General features: G+C 33.9%; 2 protein-coding genes across 2 annotated transcripts; both read right to left on the bottom strand.

Annotated features, from left to right (window-relative positions):
- Positions 1 to 8501: 8501 nt before the first annotated feature.
- LOC25497835 (cytochrome P450 94B3) lies at positions 8502 to 10991 on the bottom strand. Its single transcript, XM_013592556.3, has 2 exons — positions 9989 to 10991; positions 8502 to 9287 (listed from the first exon to the last, which is right to left on the bottom strand). Exons 1-2 carry the CDS (start codon positions 10884 to 10886, stop codon positions 8641 to 8643), a joined length of 1545 nt encoding a protein of 514 aa, XP_013448010.2. The 5' UTR covers positions 10887 to 10991; the 3' UTR covers positions 8502 to 8640.
- Positions 10992 to 23955: 12964 nt separating this feature from the next.
- On the bottom strand, positions 23956 to 25443 carry LOC25497831 (probable protein phosphatase 2C 5). The gene has a single exon (XM_013592552.3). The coding sequence runs from the start codon at positions 25364 to 25366 to the stop codon at positions 24032 to 24034; it is 1335 nt and encodes a 444-aa protein (XP_013448006.2). The 5' UTR covers positions 25367 to 25443; the 3' UTR covers positions 23956 to 24031.
- Positions 25444 to 25864: the final 421 nt, after the last annotated feature.

Genomic DNA, 25864 nt, shown 5'->3' with positions numbered 1-25864 from the left:
ATTTAATCGGTTGGGAAATCGTCGATTAAACTACCCACACGACTTTGTGATCGTTTAAATGTTTGGGAAATCGATGTTTAAACGATCCCTTAGAAATAACGATATCATTTGGACACGAATGATATTGTCGAGTGATTGTGATAATATAGTTTAAAAAGCTAGAATCCGTTAATCGATCGAGAGATTGCAGCTGTTACGCTTGGTTGATGTCTCTGACCGCAAGCGGAATAGCCCTATCTCTTCTCGTTTTACTTTTATGTCAATTAGGAAAATAGTTTACACAAACAAACAATTTATACCCAAACACTTAACGTGACAAATATTGTGAAAATGCTTATGAAATACGCAACTCCCTGTGGACACGATCCTATTATACTTACGTGTAAATAGTTTTATGAGAGGTAAAAATCCTTCATCACCAGACAAGAGAGTTTGAAATCTTGAAAACAAGGTTTCAATATCTTCATCTTTCTTCAATCTAAAAAGCTCATATTGTACCTGACCATAATCAAGATGACAAATCCCTAAAACAATCAACAAGTGGAGTACTATTGCTGATAGAATTTTAGCAAGTGTACTAAAAATGTATCGAAGTAATAAAATAAGTTCGTATCCACGAGGATTGTGTTAATCTCAATTTAGCAATAAAGTAAATATTTAGGATGTATAAATTATTTTGTTTGTAGATTTGATTTGTTTGCATAAAAGTAATGACAGAAAATAAAGATTGGTTTTAAGAATAAGAGAGAGATGAGTTTAGGTCTTTCGAATCATCTATGTTCCCCTAATTGGTATACTGCACCTATTCTTATGAATGATTCACTAGTTTAAGGGTTACAATCCCTTGAGTTAGGACCCTCTTATAGGGTTACAACCCCTAATTCCTTAGATGGTCTAATAACCGTTGAAGGTTTAAGCACGTTAACTTAATATCACTAATAAAGGATTATCCATTCTTAGACTAACCATGTTTATTAGAACAATTCAATTAGGTCTAAGTCGAAAGCTAGGGTCAGTAGTCAGTCGTTCTCACTAAATCATGTTTATATTTGATCAGGATATAAAAAACATTAAGAACAATTGAATGGAATAAAAACTAGATTATCATTCACAATAAGTAGAGTTTCAAAGCAACATGTTTCAATTAGGGTTACAAAGAATCATCTCAGACCTAACCTCTAATGGATTTAGCTACTCATAATGATGTTTACAAATAACATAATCATTAGAGGAATCAATACATACATGAACTGGTAAAAGAGTGAAGAAATCGCCCTTCTAGCCGTCTTGTAGTCTCAAAATCACACTTTGCTCTTTCCAAATCGTGACACGTTTTTCAGTAATCGCGACATGATGCCCTTTTTTTAGTTTCTTCAAGTTTTTTTTGCTTTTCTTGCTGCTTAAGCTTGCTTGTGAACTCAAAAATTTCATAAGAAGACTCTAAAAATAGCGAATTACTGACAGTCATCAATTGCAAACATAATTAAGTAAGAAACAGGCACAACTCGAACACAACCAAAAAACAGCAACCCAAAATCGCAAGAGCTTAGTGGCCGTAGAGATTGACCTAGATCAGAAATCTCTATGAACATACCGCAAAGGAAAAACACAAAACCCCCCAAAAACAACACAACAACCCGCAAACTCTGCATTATAAAGACCACAACCCAAACTCACCACCACGCAAAAAGACATGGTTGACATTTCAAGCAATAACTCAACGCTAACCACCACCACCTTCGTGATAGCCATACCAACAACCACGAATACGGGTTTGTGAGAGTGTTGGCGAGCAAAATAGCGACCTAGTAGCATAATCGTACCTAGATCAGATCTCCTTAAATCATATCATCTGATGGCTGCAGACACAGTGACAGCGAGGAGCGGAAAAAATAGAGACACCTAGAACTGCAAATCAAACAACATCACCAAGCGCATTATAGAACAACAGAACGAAGCCGCGACAGTACAATCTGAGCCCAGTAGCAAAACCAGACCTAGACCCAGATCTCCCTGAAATACATCCTCTGATGCGGCACACAGTGCAAGCAGAGACAAAATAGTGAAAATCATGACTCAAAATCCAATAGTATATATCACCAAAACATATGACCGATCAACATGGACCAAGTCGCGAAAGCGCGATCTGAGTGAACCCAAACCACTGACGCAACCGCCAAACTAACACAAGATGCACCTTGAAACTTGGTGTTTAGACAAAACACTGCCGAAGAGAACAGGTGCAAGAGGCAATGCAGATTGCTGACCCATCTTCACACCACCACTACCCACCATCTACATCTTGAACAACAACACTTTAGATTAGAAGGGACGACAACACGATGAAAAACTTAGAGTGAAGTAGAGATTATTTTTAGAAAGAAAATCATGGAATTGAATGAAGGAATTTGCTTTTACCAAAGAGTAATGATACATAGACACCCTTAGGTGGAAATACACATCTTGACACCCACACAAAAATCTGACACATGTTTCCGTGGACTCTGCAGACGCACACTTTCTCTTTCCTCTCCTCTTCTCTCTTCCTAGTGTATATAATGTACAATAAAGGGTGTCTATGTAACATTTTCTTTTACCGAAAGAAAAAAGAAAGAGAAGATGGTGTTAATTTTAAAGATGACGTAGGTAATATTGTAAGAAAAAAAAGATATATGCATGGTTGAAATATCCAACATAAAAATAAGTGGACAAGGTGATGATATAATCTTAATAAATTAAATCCAAAATAAAATTAGTTAACAAGAACAGTAATGATATTCCCTAAAAAAAAAAAAAAACAGTAATGATATATTCTTGATACCTAGTATAATATAGCTCTTCTACATAAGCTAATACATATCAAATAAACTTGAAAAATAGTAAACAAAACACACTAGTGGCATGTTAAACCATGCAATAAAACCCAATTTGGTGATCTTGGCGATAGCACAAAGTAGAGAGGGTCACAATAAACCTTCAAAGGACGACCTCGATAGAAATAAAACATATCACTATAGTTGACCAGAAGGGATAACAAAATCCCAAACTTAACTCTTCCACGAGAACGACTAACAACAATGTCAGTTGCTACCTTATCATCCACATGTACGGTCATGTTGAATCGGACACCGAGGGTTACGTTGTCATTGCTTCCATGGAAGAAAGAATCAAGAAGAATGGCACCAAGATGATCTTGAGCATGTTTGCTGTTGTAATGAACACCTACGGAAACGACTTTGTAAGAGACGTCGAGCCAATATTTAGGGTTTAAAACGTTGAGGGTAACATCCCATTCAGCAGATATTCTAGAGCTGTTTATATTGAGAGAGTAGAGGGAAGCTGATGAAACTTCAAACTTTGGGATGACATGGGGTAATGTGGGGAGGTGTAGAGTTATACGGGGGAGGTGTAAAGTAAAGCCAATGATGAAGATGAAGTAAATTACGATCGAAATGAAAAGCCAGTGGATACACTTCATTGTCCGTCTGGATATTCTTGGGCGGGTCATGTTGCCTATTTCAAGAGAAAACTAGGGCAATGAAAAACAATAGAAAAGATAGAAGACAAATGGGAGGTAATAAATATATTTAAATATAAGATACATTCTAAAATTTGAAAAGTAAAACGAAAATATGTACATAATAATAAAATTCGAGCTAAAATAAAAAAAACACTCCTTCTGATTATTGTTATAAACAAAAATTCATCTTTTAAATACATTGAATAATTAATGTATTTAGTCAGATAATGAGTTTATGGGTTCTCTCCCACTTATAAAGTGTTTAACCTCTACTTTTCTATATGATGTGGAACAACTCACACTTGCACACCACACTCCCCCTCAAGTATGAGTCCGCCAATTCATCATGCTGCCCCCTCAAGTGGAAGCTCTTTCATCCGCAAATACTTGTTTGCATCGCCGTTGCTGCTTTCTTCGCAACGGAATCAGTCATCCGCAAATACTTGCTAGCTTGTATCGTCGTTGTTGCTTTCTTCGCAATGGAACCTGCCGCCTGAACACCTTGTCAGGAAGACTTTATATTTAGACCCAAAGAGTCGGTCGTAACATTCGTCGAATCGAGTTCTGATGCCACTATTGGGTGACAAGGGGAGCGAAGTGGACCACCCTCATCTAGGAAGAGCAACTACAAGAGACAACACACTCTTAGCGAAAACCTTAAGGGTTCTCCCACTTATAAAGTGTTCAACCTCCACTTTTCTATCCGATGTGAGACATATAACTTATATTTGCACACGGCGGTTTTGTTTTCTTTTAAACTTTTAAAATAGGAGACTGTATTAAGTATAAATAAGAATATAGTTTCTCTAAACAGAAACCAAAGCTGCCAAAACATAAAAATAGGGTAAATATAAAATCCAGTGGATTACCATACCCACCAATCATAATTATAATACGGTTGATTTTGTTTATTATGTTTAATTTTATATTACGGAAACTAAAATTGTGATACAAATATGGATTTATAGTAATCATAAGAACCATCGTAGCTTATTAGAACATAAAGTAACTCTTATACTCTAGAATTAATCATCAGAAATAATATACTAACAAGAGCAAACATACCTGAAATATTCATGATGACCTAACCCTTCAGCGGGATGTCAAATACTACTGGGATTAACTCACAAAAATAGTTTTAACTTCTAGAGTCGTATTCTATTTGATACTCAAAAGCTCAGAATCCATAAAATAAAATAAAAAAAAATGTTTCATAACCATGTGTGAATTACTCGAGAATATATTTATTTGATTTTTTGGACTAGAATCGAGAATATATTTATTCGATTGTGTAAAACAAAAAAAAAAAAAATCAGAATCTTAATTAATACGGTATTTTCTATCACCAATCAAGAGAAAGTTGGCCCCATAACTTTTTCTTGGGTACAAACCCAATTAAACTTTTTTTTTTTTTAAAATTGTTCTTCTTCCATAAAAAATTGCTGACTCCCATACGATCTGATAAAAATAGCCCCCACGAGTCAAGTAACCTACATGAGTTAACTCACGTTGGATAATAACAACTTAAATGAGTTAACTCACGCTCGGTTATAACATACTGAGTTACTCATGTGGGATGTACCAATGTAGCGAACATGACTTAAGTCATGGATAATACTTGCGTTACTTAAGTTACGTGGAAGTATTTTCATCAGTTTGTATGGAAAGGGAGCAATTTTTGAAGGGAGAATAGCATTTTTTTTTTTTAAGAAACTCAATAACCTTTTAAGAAACCCAAATAAACTCCTTAAAAAAAGAAGAAACTCAAATAAATCAATTTGGATCATTGGCATACACATTTTTTTTTTGTTGAGTTATAATAATTATACGCATTGAAAATATAATACTCTATTTACTTTTTCCTTCAAAAAATATTCTCTATTTAGTTTTTTTTTTTTTTTTTTTTTACTGAATTCTCTATTTACTTTTACTTAGATACCATTCGACATCTTTTATTTCATTTAAAGATATAGTGGTTCTCATAAAATAAAATCGTGGTTACATATTTTAATAAAAAATTCAGTCAAGATCCCTCAAAAAAAAAAAAAAAATCAATCAAGATCTTATATATGCATATTTCTTTTCGTAAATATATATTTTCTCCAAATCAATATTACCTTGCAAGTTTTTTTGGAATTGTTCTAAGAATTAGTTATTTATAATTATTTTACAAAGTATTTTAAAATAAAGCACAATCAAACATATTTTTTTGTATGACAAAAAAATTGGTGTTTTTTTAAGGGAAAAAACTTATAGCATTTCATTATATATCAGTTCGATGATATATGAATTAAGAATGTGACAATTTTAACTAATATGTGAGTTATCTCATTCACTTGTCTCTAACAACGCTTGCAATCAACTAATATGAATTAATTGACAGGATAATTTATAGTATGGAAGGTGATTGAATTGATGAATCAACCTTCTTGAAAATAGATTTTAGAATTTATTCAGTCAGGAAGCATATATCAATTAACTTAATTGATTAATTATCATACATCAAATTAAAATTGTTGAAATTAAACAGTAAGGGAAAGAAGAACACCTGATTTATAGAAGTTTCCCTTTTTCGTCCTCTCTAGGGGTACATCCTCTCTTCGTAGAAGAAAATGCCTCTTCGACGGGCATCCATTACAATGTTGAAAATGTTTATAAGAGTCAATTAGAAAGGTTCCTTAAATTTACGAATTACCACAATCCTTTCTACACTATGCAGTCACTCAAAATGCCTCCAATAAGTATTCTTTGCTATGACTCCACTTTGATCCCTGATGGTCGGATTTAGGTAAGTGTATCAACTTGTTTACCAAGTAGAGTATATATTATCCACATTGATTGTTGTTCCAACTAGGCGATTCACATTACTTATTTGGGAACGATTAAAATAAAAAGATAAAGAGTAAAGGGGTTTTGCAATTTGATTTGTTTGAAACAGAGCAATATTTACCTTTTTCGATTGCATAATGTCAGTGACGGTTATGATTCTTTGAATCTCTTTTATTTATTTGTTAGAATTACTTAACAGTCAAGTCTTATTTAGCTTTTCGGGTTTTCTATCTAAGTTATGAGTTCGTGAGGTTTTACTACCTACTAGTTGTCAAGTTACATCTACTAATTACACGGGTAGATGTGTGTGGGGTCTTAATCTCTCAGAGGCATGAGTTCATTGCCCTCTAGATGTTACTGGCAACCATTACACCAAAGTTCCTATGGGTTTAGTGTATATTTTTGGATAGGTAAATTTTAGGATAAATTTAGGATTTCTTAAGATTTCCAAAATTTAGGATATATATTGAGAATTTTATGATTTTGATTTTTTAAGATGATATAAATTTTTAACTTTATTGACGATGATTTCGATTTGTTTGAGTTTACTGATGAAGGTGATGAAAGACACATTTTTAGGCAAATTAAATGTTGATTTTTGTCATTAATGAAGTGGCAAAGCCTAATAAGAAAATGTATTATACATGTCATTATTATATATTTTTTTGAAGAAGTTAAAATAGATTATATTTATTCATTAAAAAAGCTATTATTTCGAGTACAAGAAATGGAAAAAGAATATTAGGAAAGAAAATTTCAAATTACTTCAAAAGTCTAAGAAAAATAGGGGTGTTCGCGGTGCAGTTTGGTTTGGTTTTGAGGGTAAAGTCATCCAAACTGCAAAATAAATAAGTATTTGGTTTTATTTGGTTCGATTGACTTTTAAAATAAAATCTGAACCAAACCAAATCAATTCGGTTTGGATTGGATCGGTTGATGCGGTTTTTTTAGACAATATTTTTTTTTTGTTTTCAACGTTAAAATCAATTTAAAAAGCTATAACACAACATATTTCCAACAATGTTTTCAATTTCATCCAATATTAGAATTTTATTTCCATCCAACAATGTTCCCAACTACTTAGACAAAATTAAAACGTGGACAAAAAGTAATCATATTTTGTAAGAGATACAAAAGACTAAAATTTTAGTTATTCTCTAAGAGTTCAAGTAGCACATAAATACATTTTTTTTTTATAGAAAAAGCAATGAAGAATCTTAACAAGAGAAAAAAAAAATGTCATTTTATTAAAGTTTCCATTGAATTTTTACGAGTATTGATCTAGATGATATATATTTAAGGCTTAATACATGCTTTGGTCCCTTAACTTATTTTTGAATTTCATTTTGGTCCCTTAACTTTAAACCATCTCAATTTGGTCCCATAACTTTGCCTCCATTTACCTAAGTGGTTCCTTCTGTTAGTTTTTTTAACAGAAGGGACCGCTTAGGTAAACGGAGGCAAAGTTATGAGACCAAATTGAGACGGTTTAAAGTTGAGGGATCAAAATGAAATTCAAAAATAAGTTAAGGGACCAAAGCATGTATTAAGCCTATATTTAATTAGTGTTTTTCTTATATTGCGGTTTGATTTAGTTTGGTTTAGTTCGGTTGGTAAAATCAAAACCACAAATCGAACCAAACCATGCGGTTGAGCAAAAAAAAATGATCCGAATACATCCGAACCAAATGTTGTTTTTTGCAGTTTTGGTTTGGATTAGTTCGGTTTGCAGTTTTTCTTTTGAATTGTTTCGGTTTTGAACACCCCTACGAATCGAAAAAGAGGCAAACAAACTTTGTTAAAGAATGATTCCCAAACAATGTAGATGATTAAACCACCACATATGATATGTAAAAGCAAAATTGATGCGATTCGCTTTCAACCACTATTATCATTGAAACTTAATTTTGTCAATAAGTTGATGTAACGAGACATCCTTTAGACGAAAAACATGTGCATTTCTTTCGGCCTAAATAACCCAAGCACATGAGTGCCAAATGAAATAAAGGACTAATCGGATATTTTTTAGAAAATCGTCTAAAGTCCCAAATTGAAGTATTCATCCTCCAAAATTCAAAGAAAAACAAAGATAACAATGAATATAATATGTTTTTTTAAACCCAAAGCAATTAAACAAACTATATATCTTAGGTTCATTTAAAAAATCATATATTAACTTAATAAATAATTGATATTCTTTCATACATAGTATATGATCAAACCTCTCATCACTAAGCTTGAACCTCTCATCACATAACTTGATTGGTCCATGTTGGTAGTAAAAAAATGAGTTAAAGTTGCATTCTCTTAGAAACCAATACTTTTAAGCCGCCGGCCATGTGCGCCGTAAGAAGTGGCACGAATATAGGCTTCTTATCACTAACTATTTTAATCCTAAATCTCCTAAGAATTGAAGCCACCACATATTTCATTTGAATAAAAGCCATTTCTTTTCCAAGACACACCCTTGGACCAGCCTGAAAAATAGGAAACTTATAAGGACAAACCTCACTCAATATTATTTCATTGTTCAATTCAACAAACCAACGATCTGGTCTAAATTCAAACCAATCTTTTCCCCATAAATTTTCCATTCTTCCCATTCCATATGGAAAATAAGTCACTCTATCTCCACATTTTACCAAAGTTCCATCTGGTAACACATCATCACATGTGGCATGTTTTGAATCCCATGCTATTGGTGGATATAACCTCATAGATTCACATAGACATGCCTTTAAAAAATTCATATTCTTCAATGATTCATAATCCAATGTTTCATTGTTTAATTTGTTTTCTGACTCTTTCAATATCTTGTGCTCAATATCTGAATAACGTGATAGTAACCAAAAGAACCATGTTAATGCTGATGATGTTGTGTCCCTCCCTGCCATAATGAAGCTTATCACCATGTCCCTAATTACTTCTTCCTCATGCCCTACAAGAAAAATATTTCACATATAAAATCATAATTCATTTTATTTAATAGATAATTTTTTTTAATGATATTTAATCCCATTAAAAAGATAGAGAAAAAAAAAAGCTACTAAACAAAGAACTATTGGAAAATGTTCACCAACCGGCCGTCAGCTTAGCTTAGGAAGGTTTGCATAATATATATTGCCAGAGTTCAAACCGCGACACTTATTCACTATAAAAATATGAATTTCTAACCAATAAACTATTTGATAGGAAAAAAAAATGGTTTAAATGTGTCATTGGTCCCTGCACTTTCATCAGATTTTGGCATTGGTCCCTGCACTTTTTTTTGTTTGGCATTGGTCCCTGCACTTTGTAAAAATATTGGTATTGATCTCTCTGTTAACTTTCTGTTAAAAAAAAAACACAAAACCAACGGAGTGCCACGTGGCCCAATCATTTCACGCCACGTGGCACCAATATCAATATTTTTACAAGGTGCAGGGACCAATACCAATATTTTTACAAAGTGCAGGGACCAATACCAATAGTTTTGTGTTTTTTTTAACAGAAAGTTAATAGAGGGACGAATACCAATATTTTTACAAAGTACAGGGACCAATTCCAAACAAAAAAAACTGTAGGGACCAATGTCAAAATCTGATGAAAGTGCAAGGATAAACACATATTTAAACCAAAAAAAAATTAATGTTCACCAACCTGAAGAAATAAGACGTGACAAGAGATCTTGACCACCAACAAGCTCCTCTCCTTTTACATTCATCATCTTCTTCCTTTCTAAAATCATTTCCATGACAAGTATCTTAACCTCCTTAACTGCATCTCTAAGCCTCCTTTCCGATCCAACTCCAAGCCACTTCTTCACTCTCCACACCAAAAACAAAGGTGCTGCTCCACGCCTCGCCGAAATCTCGGCCGCCACATCGAAAGCCTTCGCCAGCGGTGAAATTGGAAAACAAGGATCCAAGCAACATCTATTATCATCATCATCATCAATCCCCAATGTGAATTTGCAAACCACATTGAAAGAGAATCTCCCCAACAACTCTTGAAAGTCAACTACTTTGTTCTCTATTGATAGTGAATCCATTAATGGAATTAGCTTCCCTTTGACTTCTTCCTCCAACGTGTGCATGATGAACTCATTTATGGATCTCAGCGAAAACTCATGACTTGCGAGTTTTCGCTGTATCATCCATAAATCGTCGTCCACATTGAATATACCTTTTCCAAGGAAATCACTAAGGATCTCCCTAAAAGGCTTCCCTTTGGGGAAGTTTTTGAAATTGGTCTTGAGCACATATTCGACGTTGTGTTGATTTGCCGTTACAATGGTTCTACGTGCGCCTAATCGTTGAACCAATATGGTATTGGTTGGCGATTGGGCTAAAAGCTTGGTATACCAATCTAGCAACCGAAAACGATTCTTGTAGAAAGATATTAAACAACCTATTACAGGATAGGTTGTTGGACCAGTTCCGACGAGTTTTTTGACCCGTCGGAACTCGATGAGTGTTATGTAGAAGAGGAGGAAGAAGATGAATGTGAGAGGTTGAAAGGAAAGAAAGAAAGTGATGAATTCACCCATGTTACTCATTCATGAATGAGTAATATGATTAGAAAACAAACTCTAATAATGCACTGTCACTATGATGGGAATGGCATGGCCTTTTTTGAGTTGACTCTCACATGGTCTTTAAATATGAATTGTGAAGTTTATCGATAGGTAGATGTGTCGGACATTTAATTAATAAATCAAGAAAGATGATCAACTATTTAAACATTAAGTGATTTCTAGTAATTCTACCTTGACAAAGTAAAGAGTTTCGGCACACGGTTGATTTTACAATTAATTATGGACTAATTCAAACCTCAACTTGTGACACCTTTTCATTCAATGATGTAGACTTTTGAGCCGTTAAAATATGTTTTTTTTTTTTTGGAAGTATTATTGTTTTTAAATTCTTTATTTAGTTTATTCAATAATTAAATTGCTACGGCCGACATGCAATCAGGTAATGTAAAAAGGAATACAATTGTTGATTACATAGAAAAAAACTGTCCCATGGTTGCATAAAAACAATAAAATAAGGTGGAGGTCGTGAACCAATATGTTTGTATAATCTTCTACGGGTCCAAAGTTTTAGTTATTATTTTATATCTTCTGTTGGTGGCTTAGGAGGTTTACTCATGATGTGGGACTACAATTCTTTCAACGTTTTAGTATGAGTCATGTTCTTAAGATGGAGGGGTTTATGGATGTTGGTGAACAAATTGATATTGGTTTTGTGTAATCGAAGGAGAATGGTGATAGTTAAAATATGAGAGAAAGAGATGAAATTATTAGAAAGAGGCTTAGGCTTTATTTACATGAATCATGTATATATACAACTTGTTTTCTATTGCTTGCAAAATAAGTAAAGCCTTCGGTCTTAACCATGGGCGGTTTCAAGGCTCGGCGAGTCCGGATAGTCGCCCGGGCTCTGGCCCAATTTTTTTGCAATTTCTTATGTAAATTCCTCTGAATTTCTTATATAAACTCTTATAAATTGGGCAATTTCTTTAGATATTTTTAATATTTGCTTGCAATTTCTTATGTAAACCCCTATAAATGTGTTGCAATTTTCTTTTGCTCAGACTTTATAATAATCCTGACTCCGCCACTAACTAACTAGCTAGAAACTAGAGAAGCGGTTACGTTACTAACTAACTAGAACATATTACAAACAAAACATATACAAGAGTTTGCAATTATATTTCAACATTCCTCTCCTTGATTCAAACTCAAAGGAAACAACTTGCAATTCTCTATTTAACTTCTGAAGTTGAGCACTCTTGACTAGTTTTGTGAAGACAACAGCTATCTGATCATTTGTTGAGCAGTGTACAACAATTACCTTGCATTTATTCACCTGGTCTCTTAGGTAGTGGAATCTGGTTTCGATGTGTTTCAACTTCCCATAAGCAATGGGGGTTCTTAGCAAGGTTAATTGTTGACTTGTTATCAATCAACAATTTGACAGTCTGTTTCAGCTTAATCATGAGATCTTCCAGCACATACTCAGCCTCAGAACTTGAGAGAGCCACAAATGACTACTTCTTAAATGACCAAGAAATAAGGGCTCCTTGTAATATGAACACAAAAACTATTAGCATATGAGTAACCTATCATGTTGAGTTGCTCAAATCTTTCTCCAGTAGAAAATAGGATGCCATGATGTAGTGTCCCATTTATGTACCTCGGTATTCTTTTAACGACTTAAGATGATTACTCATGAACTTGGTCACCATTTCAACTGAATAGCGAATATTCGGTCTGCTTTGACATAGATACCTTAGCGATTCAATAAGCTTCATGAATAGTGTTGGATCAACACTTTCTTCTTTTTCTTTCACTTCATTTATGATATTAATATGTTAGTGGTAGCTGAATTGCAATCCAACATATTGAACCTCTTCAGGATCTCAGTAGCATACTTGGTCTGATGAAGTATCAAGCCTTTTGAGGTTCTGAGAATCTCTATTCCTAAGAAATATGCAAGCTTTCCTAGACCAATCATTTCAAATTCTGACTTCATGACTGATTTAAACTCTTCAATATCTTGAATTTATCTTCCAGTCAACATAAAATCATCCACATACAAGCATACGATAAGTAAACTAGTCTCTTCTCTTCCTTTTACATACACTCCATGCTCAACAATGCATTTCTTAAATCCTTCTTTCTTAAAGCATTTGTCAATTTTTTTATTCTAGGCCCTAGGTTCTCATTTCAAGCTATATAGAGCCTTGTTTAGTTTGAACACTCTATCTTCTTTCCCTTTGATTCAGAAAGGCTGATTTTACATCTAAGTGATATAGTAGCCATGCTTTGCTTGTTGCTATACTACAATGACTAACCTGATGGTTTCATGTCATGCAACTGGTGAGAAAACTTTAGTATAGTTAAATCCTTCCTTCCATAAGAATTCTTTAGCTACAAGCCTGGCTTTGTGCTTCACAATCTTCCCTTCAAGGTTCAATTTCAGCTTAAAAACCCATTTGAAATCAATTGCTTTCTTTCCACCAGGAAGCTTGATTAGTTCCATGTTTGATTCTTCTCAATAGACATTAGTTCATCTATCATATCTTATTTCCATGCTTTATCACACATTGCAACTTTCTAATCTACTTGCTCAAAATCTGCTAACATTGCAAAGTGTACCAGCTCACCATCACTTCCTACTTCATCATCAGGAGTTAGCTGATAGTCTTCAAGTCTTCTTGGTATCAGTATGTTTCTCTATGGCCTCGTGATGACATGTCATCTTACGTTATTCTTAGCATGTTTTTCAGTCATTTTCAGTATGTTTTACAAGTAGAAAAGAGGAGTATTAGATCAATTGCTTATCATTTTGGGACATTTGTAATGTTTTCTATATTCGAGCCTGTAGTTCTATTTTTCCCGAAACATATCAATTCTAGGATGTTTTTGATGTAATTCATGAAGAAATCATGCATATCGGCAAAACAAGACATCTGAAGATTAGTGAAGACTTTGGGAAGATCAAGAATGAAGATTCAAGAGGCCTTAGAACACGTTACAGAGGGAGAAATTTTGTTCACACGTCCCTAATGCCTTAGTGGGCTTAACCCACCCAATCACAATTCTAAAATGTTTCTACACACTTAACGGTAAAATACTAACAACGGTCACTTACCGGCTCACAACTATTTACCACACTAGTAACTTAGTAAAATAATAGTTCTCACTAAAATACTAAAAATAATCCTCACAAAAAATTACTAAATTACCCTCCCAACACAAAAACCCATGAAAACGCACCCAATGATAATTAATTACAAACAAGCACATAAAACACATATTAAAACCATTAAAATAATTCTAGCGAAAATCAGGCTGTTACATGTGTGCTTTGAGTGTCCAAAGATTCATAGATGGGTAGGCCTACAGGAACCTTTCATTGCCTTGGGAAAATCTTTGAAAGTCAATATAAAGCCTATGCTTTCAATTACCTTAGAGGTGTTAAGACCACACACGTAAGGATCACCGTGTGAACTGCAGGTGCAACCAAACAATTGAGGGATAAACCTAGTCAACCGAGAAGTATAGACCCCACACGTAAGGATCACCGTGTGACCAGTAGATGCATCTTGACGACCGATTAGGTTAGTAACGTCCCAACGGTCTCATCACTTGGTACACTTGCCTAATTTGTACATCAATAGATCAATTTGTTGCGTCAGCTGTGAGAAATGGAGTTAAGTATTTGGAACTTGATTTCACTCATCCAACTTGGATCAAAGATAGTTTTTCTCATGATGAGTTGGTGGCTTTGTTTGATTTGCCTAGTTATGTTTATGACTATAGAGAACTTGAATCTTTGAAATTGTATGCATGTAATTTTGTTGCTTGTGAAATGGTTAATTTTCATGCCCTCAAAGAAGTATCTTTGGGTTGAATGAAAGTGAAGCTATGTGTTATTAAGGCACTATTGGCCAATTGTGAAAAGTTGGAGAGTTTGAGTTTGTTTAAGTGCTGGAATTCAGATGATGGTTTTATTTTAAAGGAAGAGTATTCTGGGTTGAAAAAATATTTTAGTGTTGTTTTCATCATCATCATGATTAATGTCCCTTTAATAATATTTTTCTCTTTTCACCTTTTTAATAAATATTTATTATTACAGTTGCATAAATATTTCTTTTGAAAATGATTTGGTCAAAAAACTTTAGAAATTGATAATTTATTTTTATATTTCTTAACGTTTTTTGTGTGATATGTTAAGGTTATTTACACTCAAGCACGAAGAAAAAAGTTGTACCGAAAAATGAGGGTGAAGCATTTGATAATGAAGACTGCTTTGCACAAATTTGAGTTTATGGGAATCTCATTCATGCTAAAGAGTTGCCCCGACTTAGAACGTCTCACAATTGAAATTGTTGATAAAATAAATCTTTTGGTAAGTGTTACAAAAAATTAATTTGTTTTAATTAATTATCTATATGTATTTATTATATGCATTTAATTTGTATTTTTTTTTACAAAACTTAATTTGTATAGATATTTGCAGACTATATAATTTCACAAAATAAAGTAAAATTATGTGTTAATTTGATTGAATTGATGTGTAAAAGTAAAATGATTTTATATATTAGGTTTATAATCTAGAGATTATTTGTTTCATAGGGTTACACTGCCTATGACAAATCACCCTTTATATGATTTTTAAGGTAGATATATTTTCCCATTAAAAAAAAAGGAATATACGTTCAAGATAAAATATTTATTTTCATAGTGATTCGACAATTGTGATTGATTAACGATGTAATTAAATCCCTTAATTTATTTGCCTTTTGAAAAGAAAAAAAAAATTAAAACACTGAACATTTTGTTTTGTATTATTATATTGCAGGATTATGATCCTATATATAATGTTATCCCAGAGAGAAATTGGAAAGGCCCTGGAAATGATTTCAAATGTGTGAAGTTTGATCTAAAGGAGATAGAGATTAATGGCTTTAAGGGAACTGAAAATGAGTTCACTATAATTAACTACTTTCTTATGCATGGGAAGGCCTTGAGAAAGGTGAGTATCAATTTACTTATAGATGATGTGGAGGGTGTGGATGCAGATGCACTGTATGTTGCTGCCCGTTGTGAAGTAGAAGAACTTTTGTCGAGTCTTCCAAAAACAGATTTCAATCTATTAGTAAACTTTTGAGAATGTTAAGTTTTTTTATAAGATAATTTTATTTTATTTTGCAACTTAATATTGGGATTAATTGTTAAGACTTTAGGTTTTATATGGAGTTTCCTTGTTAATGATCCTTCAGTTTTATTGTTACTAAAATTTTACTTATTCATCCTTATTTATGTAATTTATCATAAACAAAAATTATATGAAAACACCAATTATAGTGGTTCAAGTGGAACTAGCTAGTTTCAAGTTTTGTAAGCAAAGTCTCATGTTTGAGTCTTGTAGATAGAGAAAATTTGAATAGAGGGTATACTCTGAGAAAAATAGCCAACCAGGTTATAGCCTAGTGTATTGGGTTCTTGGTTGGATATATGTGTTATTTGTTGTCAGGCCCGGTCCTGAGGGGGTGCAAACAGTTCAACAGCGCTAGGTCTCCCTCAGTCATGGGCCTCAATTTTTTTTTTAATACCCACTAGTACTACTGCCCTCCAATATTTTTTAATACCCCCAGCCATTTTTTGTCCCCTTGTTTTAGCCTTTTACGCCTATTAGAATTAGGTCCTCTTGCTTTTGGTGTTAAGTGGGGGTTTCTCATGTATACGGTAGTCATTTTCACCTTTGGGTGTGCCACATATATACGGCACCTTATATTTATCTTTTAAAAAATATAAATAGAACATTGCTTTTTTTTAAAAAAATACGTTTTGATTTTATCACTGGCCTCTTTTCATTCCCAGAGCCGAGCCTCCGAATTCTTAGGAACGGCCCTGTTTGTTGTTCGGATGTATTGAAATTAAGTTACACCAAGAGAAATATGTCTCCCTTTTATATGAATACGTGTAGCAGGTTTCTCTCACTATAAAATTGGAGGTGATGTATTATTAACGGAGTTACGTGCTATGTAAATAGGTCTTAATTTTTATAGTAAAAAAGGCTATGTCAACATTTTTTGTGAGAGTGATTGTTAGGAAGGAGTTGACCTGATTATTGATGGTCGTGATCATACCTTGCACACTTATATATGCTATTGACATTTTTCACATTAGAGATGCTTTACATGGAAATGGGAACACAACATTGGTGCATGTTCTTAGGGAACAAAATATGTGTGCAAATTTTATAGTGAAGGAAGGATCACATGCAAAGTGCTCTGCTCACTGGAACCATCCTCCGCCTGACATGGAATCTCTCATCCTGAGAGATAAACTTGGAACTTAATTTCGTCTTTTTTTTTTCTTTTTTTCTTTTGCCTCGTTACATTGTAACACTAACAAAAAAAAGTAGTATGAATACGTGCGAAGATTTAATTTCTTCCCTTGCAATTTTCTCTTGACTCAATTTACGGATGAAATATATATTCATATGAATTATTGACATTTTAATACCACGGATAAATAAGTCATTGATTCATGATAATGGGTTGATCGATTTGTCACCAAATTAATCCATGATGTTTTTTTTTTACCTTAAAAAAAAAAGAGCATCATAGATAAATTTGGATTTATTTTTTCTCAAAGACTAAATTCGACTGAGAGAAAATTGTCAGAGACTAAATTTTTCATTTACTCTTAATATCCTCTTTTACTTTTAAAATCTAGATTTTTTTTTTTTTTTTTTTGTGAACATGTTTTCTGAATATAATTATTCAATCACTCAATTCTATATCTATAGTATATATTAAATTTCAATAAAGCTTTGGTATTTCTCAATCATTTATTGAGAATTTTTTAAAGGTTCGATTTTCCCATAAACATGTTACTACGAGAGGTTTTTTTTTTTTTTTTTTTCCCTTAAGAGGGCCTTTTTTATAACCTTTTTTGAGAGGAATTTAATACAAAGTTAGTTCCATTAAAACAGCAATGAAAATAAACTAAAATATTTTAATATCAATAAAATAATACTAACCTAAAACAATACGTATTGAGAATGTCACCTTACAATTAACATACCTTATAATTGTTAGATTAGATGCATTTAGGGTATTTAGGGCAATACATATTAAAGATTTTATTGAGATAGGGTCTATACCGATGTCTGCTAAGGTTTTGCCCTCCTAGGGCTTCCTGGCCGATCAGCTGCAATCTGCTCCATTACGATTGTTTTCTCTCATGTTCGTGGCTCCTCCCCACCTTGGCTATGTGAAAGTGACCTCAACTGTTTGTTATACCATTGAATTCGAAAATTGGGTGAAATTGCAATTGTGTTTTCACCATTTGGTTGTGTTATGAAGGCTGACTCACAATATTCACCTCCTTCCGACTTCTCGTGGACACATACACGGTAGCTTTCCAGGGTTTTGGCAGGGAGTCATTAGATACGGCTAGCCGGCAATGGTGTTCTCTTGCCTATGGACTTGCGCGGCGAAAACTCCAAGTGTCGCTTCAAAGGCACTGCAACAACAACGCTCTTTTTCATAGGTGCTTTCACCTGCGGCCACTTTTAAGAGTGCTCTACTTCCTTAATCAACAATTCGAGGGGACAATTTATCAATAAAATTTAGAGGATATGCATGCCATGGGATTAGAGAAATGCAAGCATCATATGCATGACCGGCTATTCTTGTACAAGGGTGACAAGTTGTACACAACTAAAGAAATAACCGCAAAATTATCGAAGCACTGGAAAACTAAGGGTCCGTGGCATATGATTCTATGAGTTCTCATTCTCCTTAGATGCCGATGTGCGCACTTCTCTTGAAATGGAGACAGTTAACTTGAAGACGGAACTGTTGCGTCTTTCCAAATGGTCCAAAGATTTTAATAAATATTCTCAATGTCTGACACATGCGCAGGTTTGGATATGACAACTGGACTTGGCACAAGAGTACTGGTTAGAAAGAACACTATTGGAAATCGCAGGAGCAATTGGCACATTTACATGATCAAAGAATCATATAGAACATTAAATCATAAAGATTAGTAAATCGGCAATTGAATAAGGCAATCATATGCATCAAACATGGTTGTTTTGTTTAATTTTTTATTATATCAGCTCCTTTAATTCGCATTCCTCATTTCTTTATTTCAATCTATTTACTTGAAAAACTGTCTTTTTTTTTTTTTTTTTTTTTTTTATGGTGGCCGAGGTTTGAACCTGGACCTTGCATATATTATGCATTGTTCACACCAACTGAGCTAAGTTTACGAGGATTGAATATAGTCTAAGTTCAATTTTAGCAATGATACTACTACAGTTGTAGTTATTAATTATATTAGCGCCTAATATCCTGTTTGTTCTATAAAAAAAAAAATTAACAAAAAATTAACCACTTTTAAAAGTATTGCATATGTTTATTACAGATTTTTAAAAAATGAAAATAAAAATAAAAAATCTTAAAACAGCTTTAAACGAGAAGCTGTTAGGAGTAGCTTCTCAAAAAAATAGATTTTTATAGAGAAGAGAGAAAATAAAGGTCAAATTAATGATTGAATTGATGTTTTCTTTAGCAATTAATGTTGTTCCCTCTCCTATAAAGGATGCCATCACCAATATCCTTGGAGTCAGAGCACTAATGGGAACTGGCAAATACCTTGTTCTTACGTCTATGGTGGGTAGAATTAAAGCAAAGAGGCGACATTTGGCTTCATCGCATTTGGCACAAAATTAATAGTTAGAGTAGTAAGTGCTTATCCAAAGCTGGCAGATTGGTACTCCAATCTATCATATCTTATATCATGATTCTATTTTTACTCCCTAATAAGCTAATTGATGCCATTGAGAAAATGATAAATGCTTTTTGGTGGGGTCATGGTGGTAACATACCTTTTTAGGTACTCCGTGGCCTACAGATGGTCTGTCTTTGTCAACGGATAACCCAATATTTGAGCTTTTGTTGCAAGTGAAGTTATGTTATTTTATTGATTAATCTTTGAAGGTTTGGAAAGTTCCCTCAATTTATAATCTTTTTGATGTGACTACTACACAACTAATTCTTAATACTCTTCGCCAACCTCTTGATATGGAAGATAAATTGAGTTGGAAGGGGGAGAAGAGTGGTAAGTGTTCTGTATGTAGTGCCAATAGAATATGTGTGTTTGAAATTGCAGATAATTCTCATCTGAATGTACTTGGCCTGTGGAAATTGATATGGAAGTTAAAAGTGTGTCCCAAAGTTAAGAATTTTCTATGGCGCGTGTGTCATTATTGTTTTCCATCACTTGCTCACCTAATTAGCAGCAAACGTGTTTCTTGCCCACTTGATTTTGTACTTAGTAATAGCAGTTATGAAAAAAATATTCATGTCCTTTAGAATGTCCTAAAGTTGTTCAAGAAATGCGTGATGTAAATTTATGAGACAAAATTAATAGGGTTCTGCGTCAAGATTGTAATATAAATGCACTTTTTTTCACTCTTTTGCAGTAATTTTCTTCAAATCAATGTGAGCTCATGGCCACGGGGTCACGGTCATGTGGAGTCTTTCCAAGGGATGTAACCTGAAACTTTGGCAACAACAGAATGATTCCAGCTCGCAAGTAGTTCAAAATGCAATCCACTTACTTGATGATTTTAGAGTGGCTCAAACAATTAGGTCTCGTAGCTCTGAAAGGTCAAACAAGGTCTAGCAGCGTCCCATGATGCAAGAAGAGGAAGCATGGAAGAAATCGGCAAATGGCAGGTACAAATGTAACATTGATGCATCCTTTTCCACCTCTCTTAATAGGGTTCGTTTGGGAATGTGCCTTAGAGATGATTCTGGTGATTTTGCTCTTGCAAAAAAAGACTGGTTTGATTCCCTGTGTGACATAGATGTGGTGGAGGTTGTCGGGATACGTACAACTTTGGAATGGGTGTTGGATCTCCAGTTCGACAATGTCGATTTTGCTCTTGATTCTAAAAGGGTTGTTGATTATGTAAATTCAGATATAGATGATAGTAGTTAGTTTAGTTGTATCGTATATGCTTGTAGACAATTGTTACTTAATTGTTTAAACAACTCTCATGTCGAGTTTAATAGGAGGCAAACGAATGAGGTCGCTCATGAGTTAGCTCAACAACCCCATTTAATCCTAGATCCCATGTTATAGATGATGTACCCTCGTGTATTAGACACATTTTAGCTAATGAAATACAATGAGTTTCTTCTTTAAAAAAAAAAAAAAAAAAAAGTCTCCTGTAGATAGATTAAATTCTTCTGCAGTTTGCATTGAGTAATGCACTTGAAGAACATAAATGAAGCATCTAGACTTGCAGATGAAGGGAGTCAAAAATATTTTGATTATAAATTAGAAACTTGATATTAGTGCAGGGAAAAAGCTTTTAATCGCATTCCGGTGAGATAATTCTGGATTTCAAATTTTGTTTGAAACATATTTTCCATCGTAAATATTGCTGTTTCCTTCATTATTTGATTGCTTGTTGGTTTCTGCATTGAACATGGAAATATTATTGGCTGCCACCATATTTTGGCTTGTTCATTTTTGTGATTTAACACTTTCCGTTACAATTTTGCTCTTACCTGAAATCACAGTATTATTGTATTCCCTTTCTGTAAACTTGCATCTGTCAATCTTTCCTTGTCCTATCGGGAATCAAACGAAAGGAAGCAGTTTGAACAACTACCATATGTTACTTCTCTAGAATGTTTGAAAAATTTTAAACTATTAATTTACATGGACTGTGAAATGCCTGTATTTGCTAGTTTTTTTCTTTTGCACTTAAGGGTTAAAATTGTTATTGTTTTATATAGGGACCAAAATCGCCAGATTGTGAAACATAGGGGGTCAAAACTGTATTTAAGTCATATAAGAATTGAGTTGGTGCTTTTAATTTTTATACACGCAATTCATATGAATACTGAGTTAGACAATTACACAAAGAATTAGCAAAAGTTGTAGATCAAGACCTTTTAAAGTTCTAACATACGATGTAAAGGAGTCGTAAATTGTAGATAAAGACCTTTTTTAAAGACCAAGAACTTTTGATTCACTAAACGTCATGCATACGATGCTAAACTATCAAAGAATTTTACTTGATAAAAATTTATATTTAGCGAAAGAGTAGCTATAAAAAATGCTTAGCATAAATATTGCACTGAAGTATATCAGTATGTGGGAAAAGCATTTTGTCAGCATAGTTACACTACATGTCTACATCCCTATTATTGGAATGATTTTGACCAATACCTCTCTAGAGTATATTCTTACAGTAAGAGAAGTATCAAGTATTAATGATGAAAGGTATTAATTTAGAAGCACAGTTTAATTCTTTTTTACTGTGATTTGAATATTAAGTGTTGTTTCTGATTAAGAGTATAACCGCTTAGAACAAATATCATACAGATTGTGCTTGCAGTATTCCCTTGTGGTTAGCTACAGATAAAAATCCTCAAAACTTGTCGTTATGATTGTGTTTGGATTTTCAGGAAAGTGTTGGAGTTTGGAGATGGAGGTTTATTTGGAATAGAATCTTGTTTGATTGGTATGGGAGAGGTCTTTGCTTGATGATCTTATTGGAGCAGATAACAGTGGAGAATTTTCAGTGAAGATGGCGTATGTCTTGTTTGATATGTTGTTAGTACGGCAGAATAGTAGGGGGGAAGTGGAATATGGAATTGGAAGATGGAAGTGGAAGAGTTTTTGATAACTTGTGGGAAACTCCAGCTCATTCCAGAGTTATTGCCTTTTCTTGGAAACTCCTTTTGGATCGAATTCCAACTAGATATAATTTAGCGGTGCGACATGTCATTCAACAAAACACATCGACATATTGTGTTTTATGTGTTGGGAGGGAGGAAACCCCAATTAATATTTTTTTTGCAACTGGAAACATTCAGTTGTGAAGGTAGAAATTTGAAGATAAAGAGGGGTTATTGGTTAATTTGGCACTCCGTTATTTTGGTTCTTTGGAAGGCTAGAAATGCGAAAAATCATCAACAATTTGGCTAGAGATTGTAAGGATATTGTGGATGAAATCAAGATGTTGTCATGGTAATGAAGTCTTTGCCATTTAAAGGGGAGCCCTTGATAAGCTCAAGGAGTCCAGCTGAAGCAGATAAGTGGTCCGTCTGGATGTCATTTTTCCAGTTCTGCTACTGTGCGGTTATTGTTTCCTTTCCTGTTTTAATTCTTGTAGTCTCACTAGGTACTCTAAACTCACAAACTTTTCTCTGCTGGGAAAAAGGGTTTGAATCTCGATCACATTGCAAAATTAATTAGTTGACATAAGTTTCTGGTAGATTTTTTTCCCTTAATCTTTTCAGGAATGTTCATTTAATCAATGGCGAATATTGTAACGTTTTCTGACCCAGGGAAGGGGGTTTTGGGTTTCTACTGCAATTTTCAAATTTCGGATGTCTCCATTATGCTCGTGGATTGAGACGGTAACTTGTATATGTTTTATGACTTTTAATGTTTTAAGGTTTTATACTCAAGTTTAATCTCTACCTATAGTGAGTGTTGGTAGTAGAACTCTATTAGATGTCTGTAGAACTCTGTAAGTTATTTGTACATACAAAATTAACCTAAGGTTTTGTGTTTTCAAGACAACTATGGAGCTGTCACATTGCAAAGATATATGGCGTGTTTGACATAAGCTTTATATCTATGAAATAATGAAATGTTTTTAAAATTTTACTTAACAGAGTTCTATGTGGTCCTCTTAGGGAGAGTTTTCCACCGATATTGGTCGCACAAGAGTCGTGGGAGTAGTCTCCGTAATTATGCACGAAGGATATCAGTTTATAACAAAAAACGAAAGCTCTATGCAATCCTAATAGGCTAGGATTTGAATGTGTTGCCATCAATAATTTGGCTATTTGCTATATCAGTTAGTCTAAACTCTAACATCTGAGTAAAAGCCAGAATCAAATTTGTAACAAAATGCAAAACAGTTAAAAGACCTATCTTGCACATATAATAATGACCGCCGAAATTGTAAAATCAACCATGCTATCACTGTCAGATAAAAGTATACAAATATCAATTATTAAATCAAGAAGAATTTCAATAAAGAATAGGAATACAAGAGGTACTCAACCAACATACGATTCAAAATCCATGAAAAATTAAACAATGCAAAATTGAAGTCAATTCATAATAGTATATAACTACTGATAGACCATTGGCCTCTTTCCTTCCATTATAACTTTTTTCTTCCGACAGTTTGTGCAGAAAAATGGGACTTCCAATGGAGAATTCAACGGTCTTGATATACCATTTCCAGGGCGTTGATCCACTTGGCAAATCGCACAGCTGAAAATCTGATCAGAGTTGTTATTAAGTGAAAAATCATTGCCAAACCTTTCTATAAACACAGAACCCTCTTCAAATAAATCTTCCACAACAACACCAACCTTGCTGGTAGCTTTGTTTGTAGAGTTCTTCTTAGATTTCTTTCGAAAAGGAAAAAGAAGCGGTTTTAGAAGATTATGTAATTTCTTTTGTGTAGTTGAATTTCGTTGTAATACAGGGAGGTGATCAGAAGGAATATCTACAACAATGCATGATGTATCATCTCTCAAGCCTTTAGATATTATAGCTTCCTCAACCACTAGCTTTGCAGCAAATTCTGCAGCTACACCCCGACATGCTGCTGCTGCCATTTCATTCGATAAAGCATCCCAAACACCATCAGAGGCTATGATAAGCCTTCCATTGCCACCATTGGAAAGTAGTTTGACTTGCTTAACATGTGGTATTGGAACAATATATTTCCCTAGATCTGCGTCTCCTATTGATCTAGATAGACATAATCCACCAGGCCAGACGCGAAGAGGGCCACCACGATAATCTTGTCTTTTAACTTCACCACCACTTGCAATAACACGCTCCCTCTCCTCCACGTTATCTTCCAGCCTGTGATCAACAGTAAGAATAGAAACTACACCTCCTCCTTTATTATCTACTAATATGCAACGCGAATCACCAACAGATGCAACAGTGACAATACTCTCATCAACAACAACAAACGTAGCTGTAGTTCCAGACATTTCTCCTTTGATACTCTGAAAATCCATGTCAGTCTTCACAAAACCAGCCACTAGAGCACGAGGAAGGGCATGTAGCCAAGCATCCCTGCTGCTGCTGATAATATCTTTCGGTATTTCCTTCAAAACATTATTTAGCAAGTTTTCTTTTGCATAAACTGCGGCTGATATACCGCTATGCCCATCAAAAATTGCAAAGACCGAAAACGCAGTTGATGGATCCCCGGGAACCCGGTGGCAACATGTTTTGATCAGACCATAATCTTCTCCTTTCTTGGTCATGCTTTCTTCTCCATACTTAACAAACCTTTTTTCACCTTTCTCTTCTCGAAGCTCACGGTCAAGGAGAGTGGCCAATGAAACCGGCGACGGTGAAATCTTTGACAATTCTTTCCGACTCATTGTTTGATTGTGGATGCTTTTGGAAAAGCGATTTGTTGGAAGAGAGGCTGACATATGGAATGGGAGATGCCCTAGAGATGGATGGTTATATATATAGGCAAAATTACTTCAGGTCTTTATCTTATTTATTTGTAACAGTTTAGTACTTTGTAACAAAAAAGATAGGCTTGAGATATCCCGTGAAAAAACAAAAAATATATGCTTTAGTTATGGAATGAAATTATATTAGCCAGCTAATATCGGAGTATAGTGACATTTTTTTTTTTTTGTAGTGTGGAGTATAGTGACATTTGTTTAAGTATAAACAAATCATTAATATATTCCTTAAAAAAAATCATTAATATACATGAATCCTAGGTGAACCGATTAAAATGTCATAATTTTTAAATAGGACACTAACCTAATCGGTAACGGTTATTTGAACCTTGATGTTCATAAAAAATAATAGATCAATGAAGGTTTTTTTTTTTTTTTTTTTGACAAAAGATCAATGAAGGTTTGCTAAAACATTGATATGCATTCTATTCAAACGTAATTTCTTATTATAATTTT

This window comes from Medicago truncatula, chromosome 7, assembly GCF_003473485.1.
Source record: "Medicago truncatula cultivar Jemalong A17 chromosome 7, MtrunA17r5.0-ANR, whole genome shotgun sequence".
Lineage (NCBI taxonomy): Eukaryota > Viridiplantae > Streptophyta > Magnoliopsida > Fabales > Fabaceae > Medicago > Medicago truncatula.
Note: the sequence above shows the minus strand (reverse complement) of the source record. Positions and strands in the feature narration are given on the sequence as shown.

What these genes read in the sequence shown, in the direction of transcription:
- LOC25497835 (XM_013592556.3), bottom strand. Translation starts at nt 10,886, where the DNA reads ATGAGTAACATGGGTGAATTCATCACTTTCTTTCTTTCCTTTCAACCT. An exon ending in GTCACGTCTTATTTCTTCAG is followed by an intron (nt 9,288 to 9,988) that starts GTTGGTGAACAT and finishes TTTTTCTTGTAG; the next exon opens with GGCATGAGGAAGAAGTAATT.
- LOC25497831 (XM_013592552.3), bottom strand. Translation starts at nt 25,366, where the DNA reads ATGTCAGCCTCTCTTCCAACAAATCGCTTTTCCAAAAGCATCCACAAT.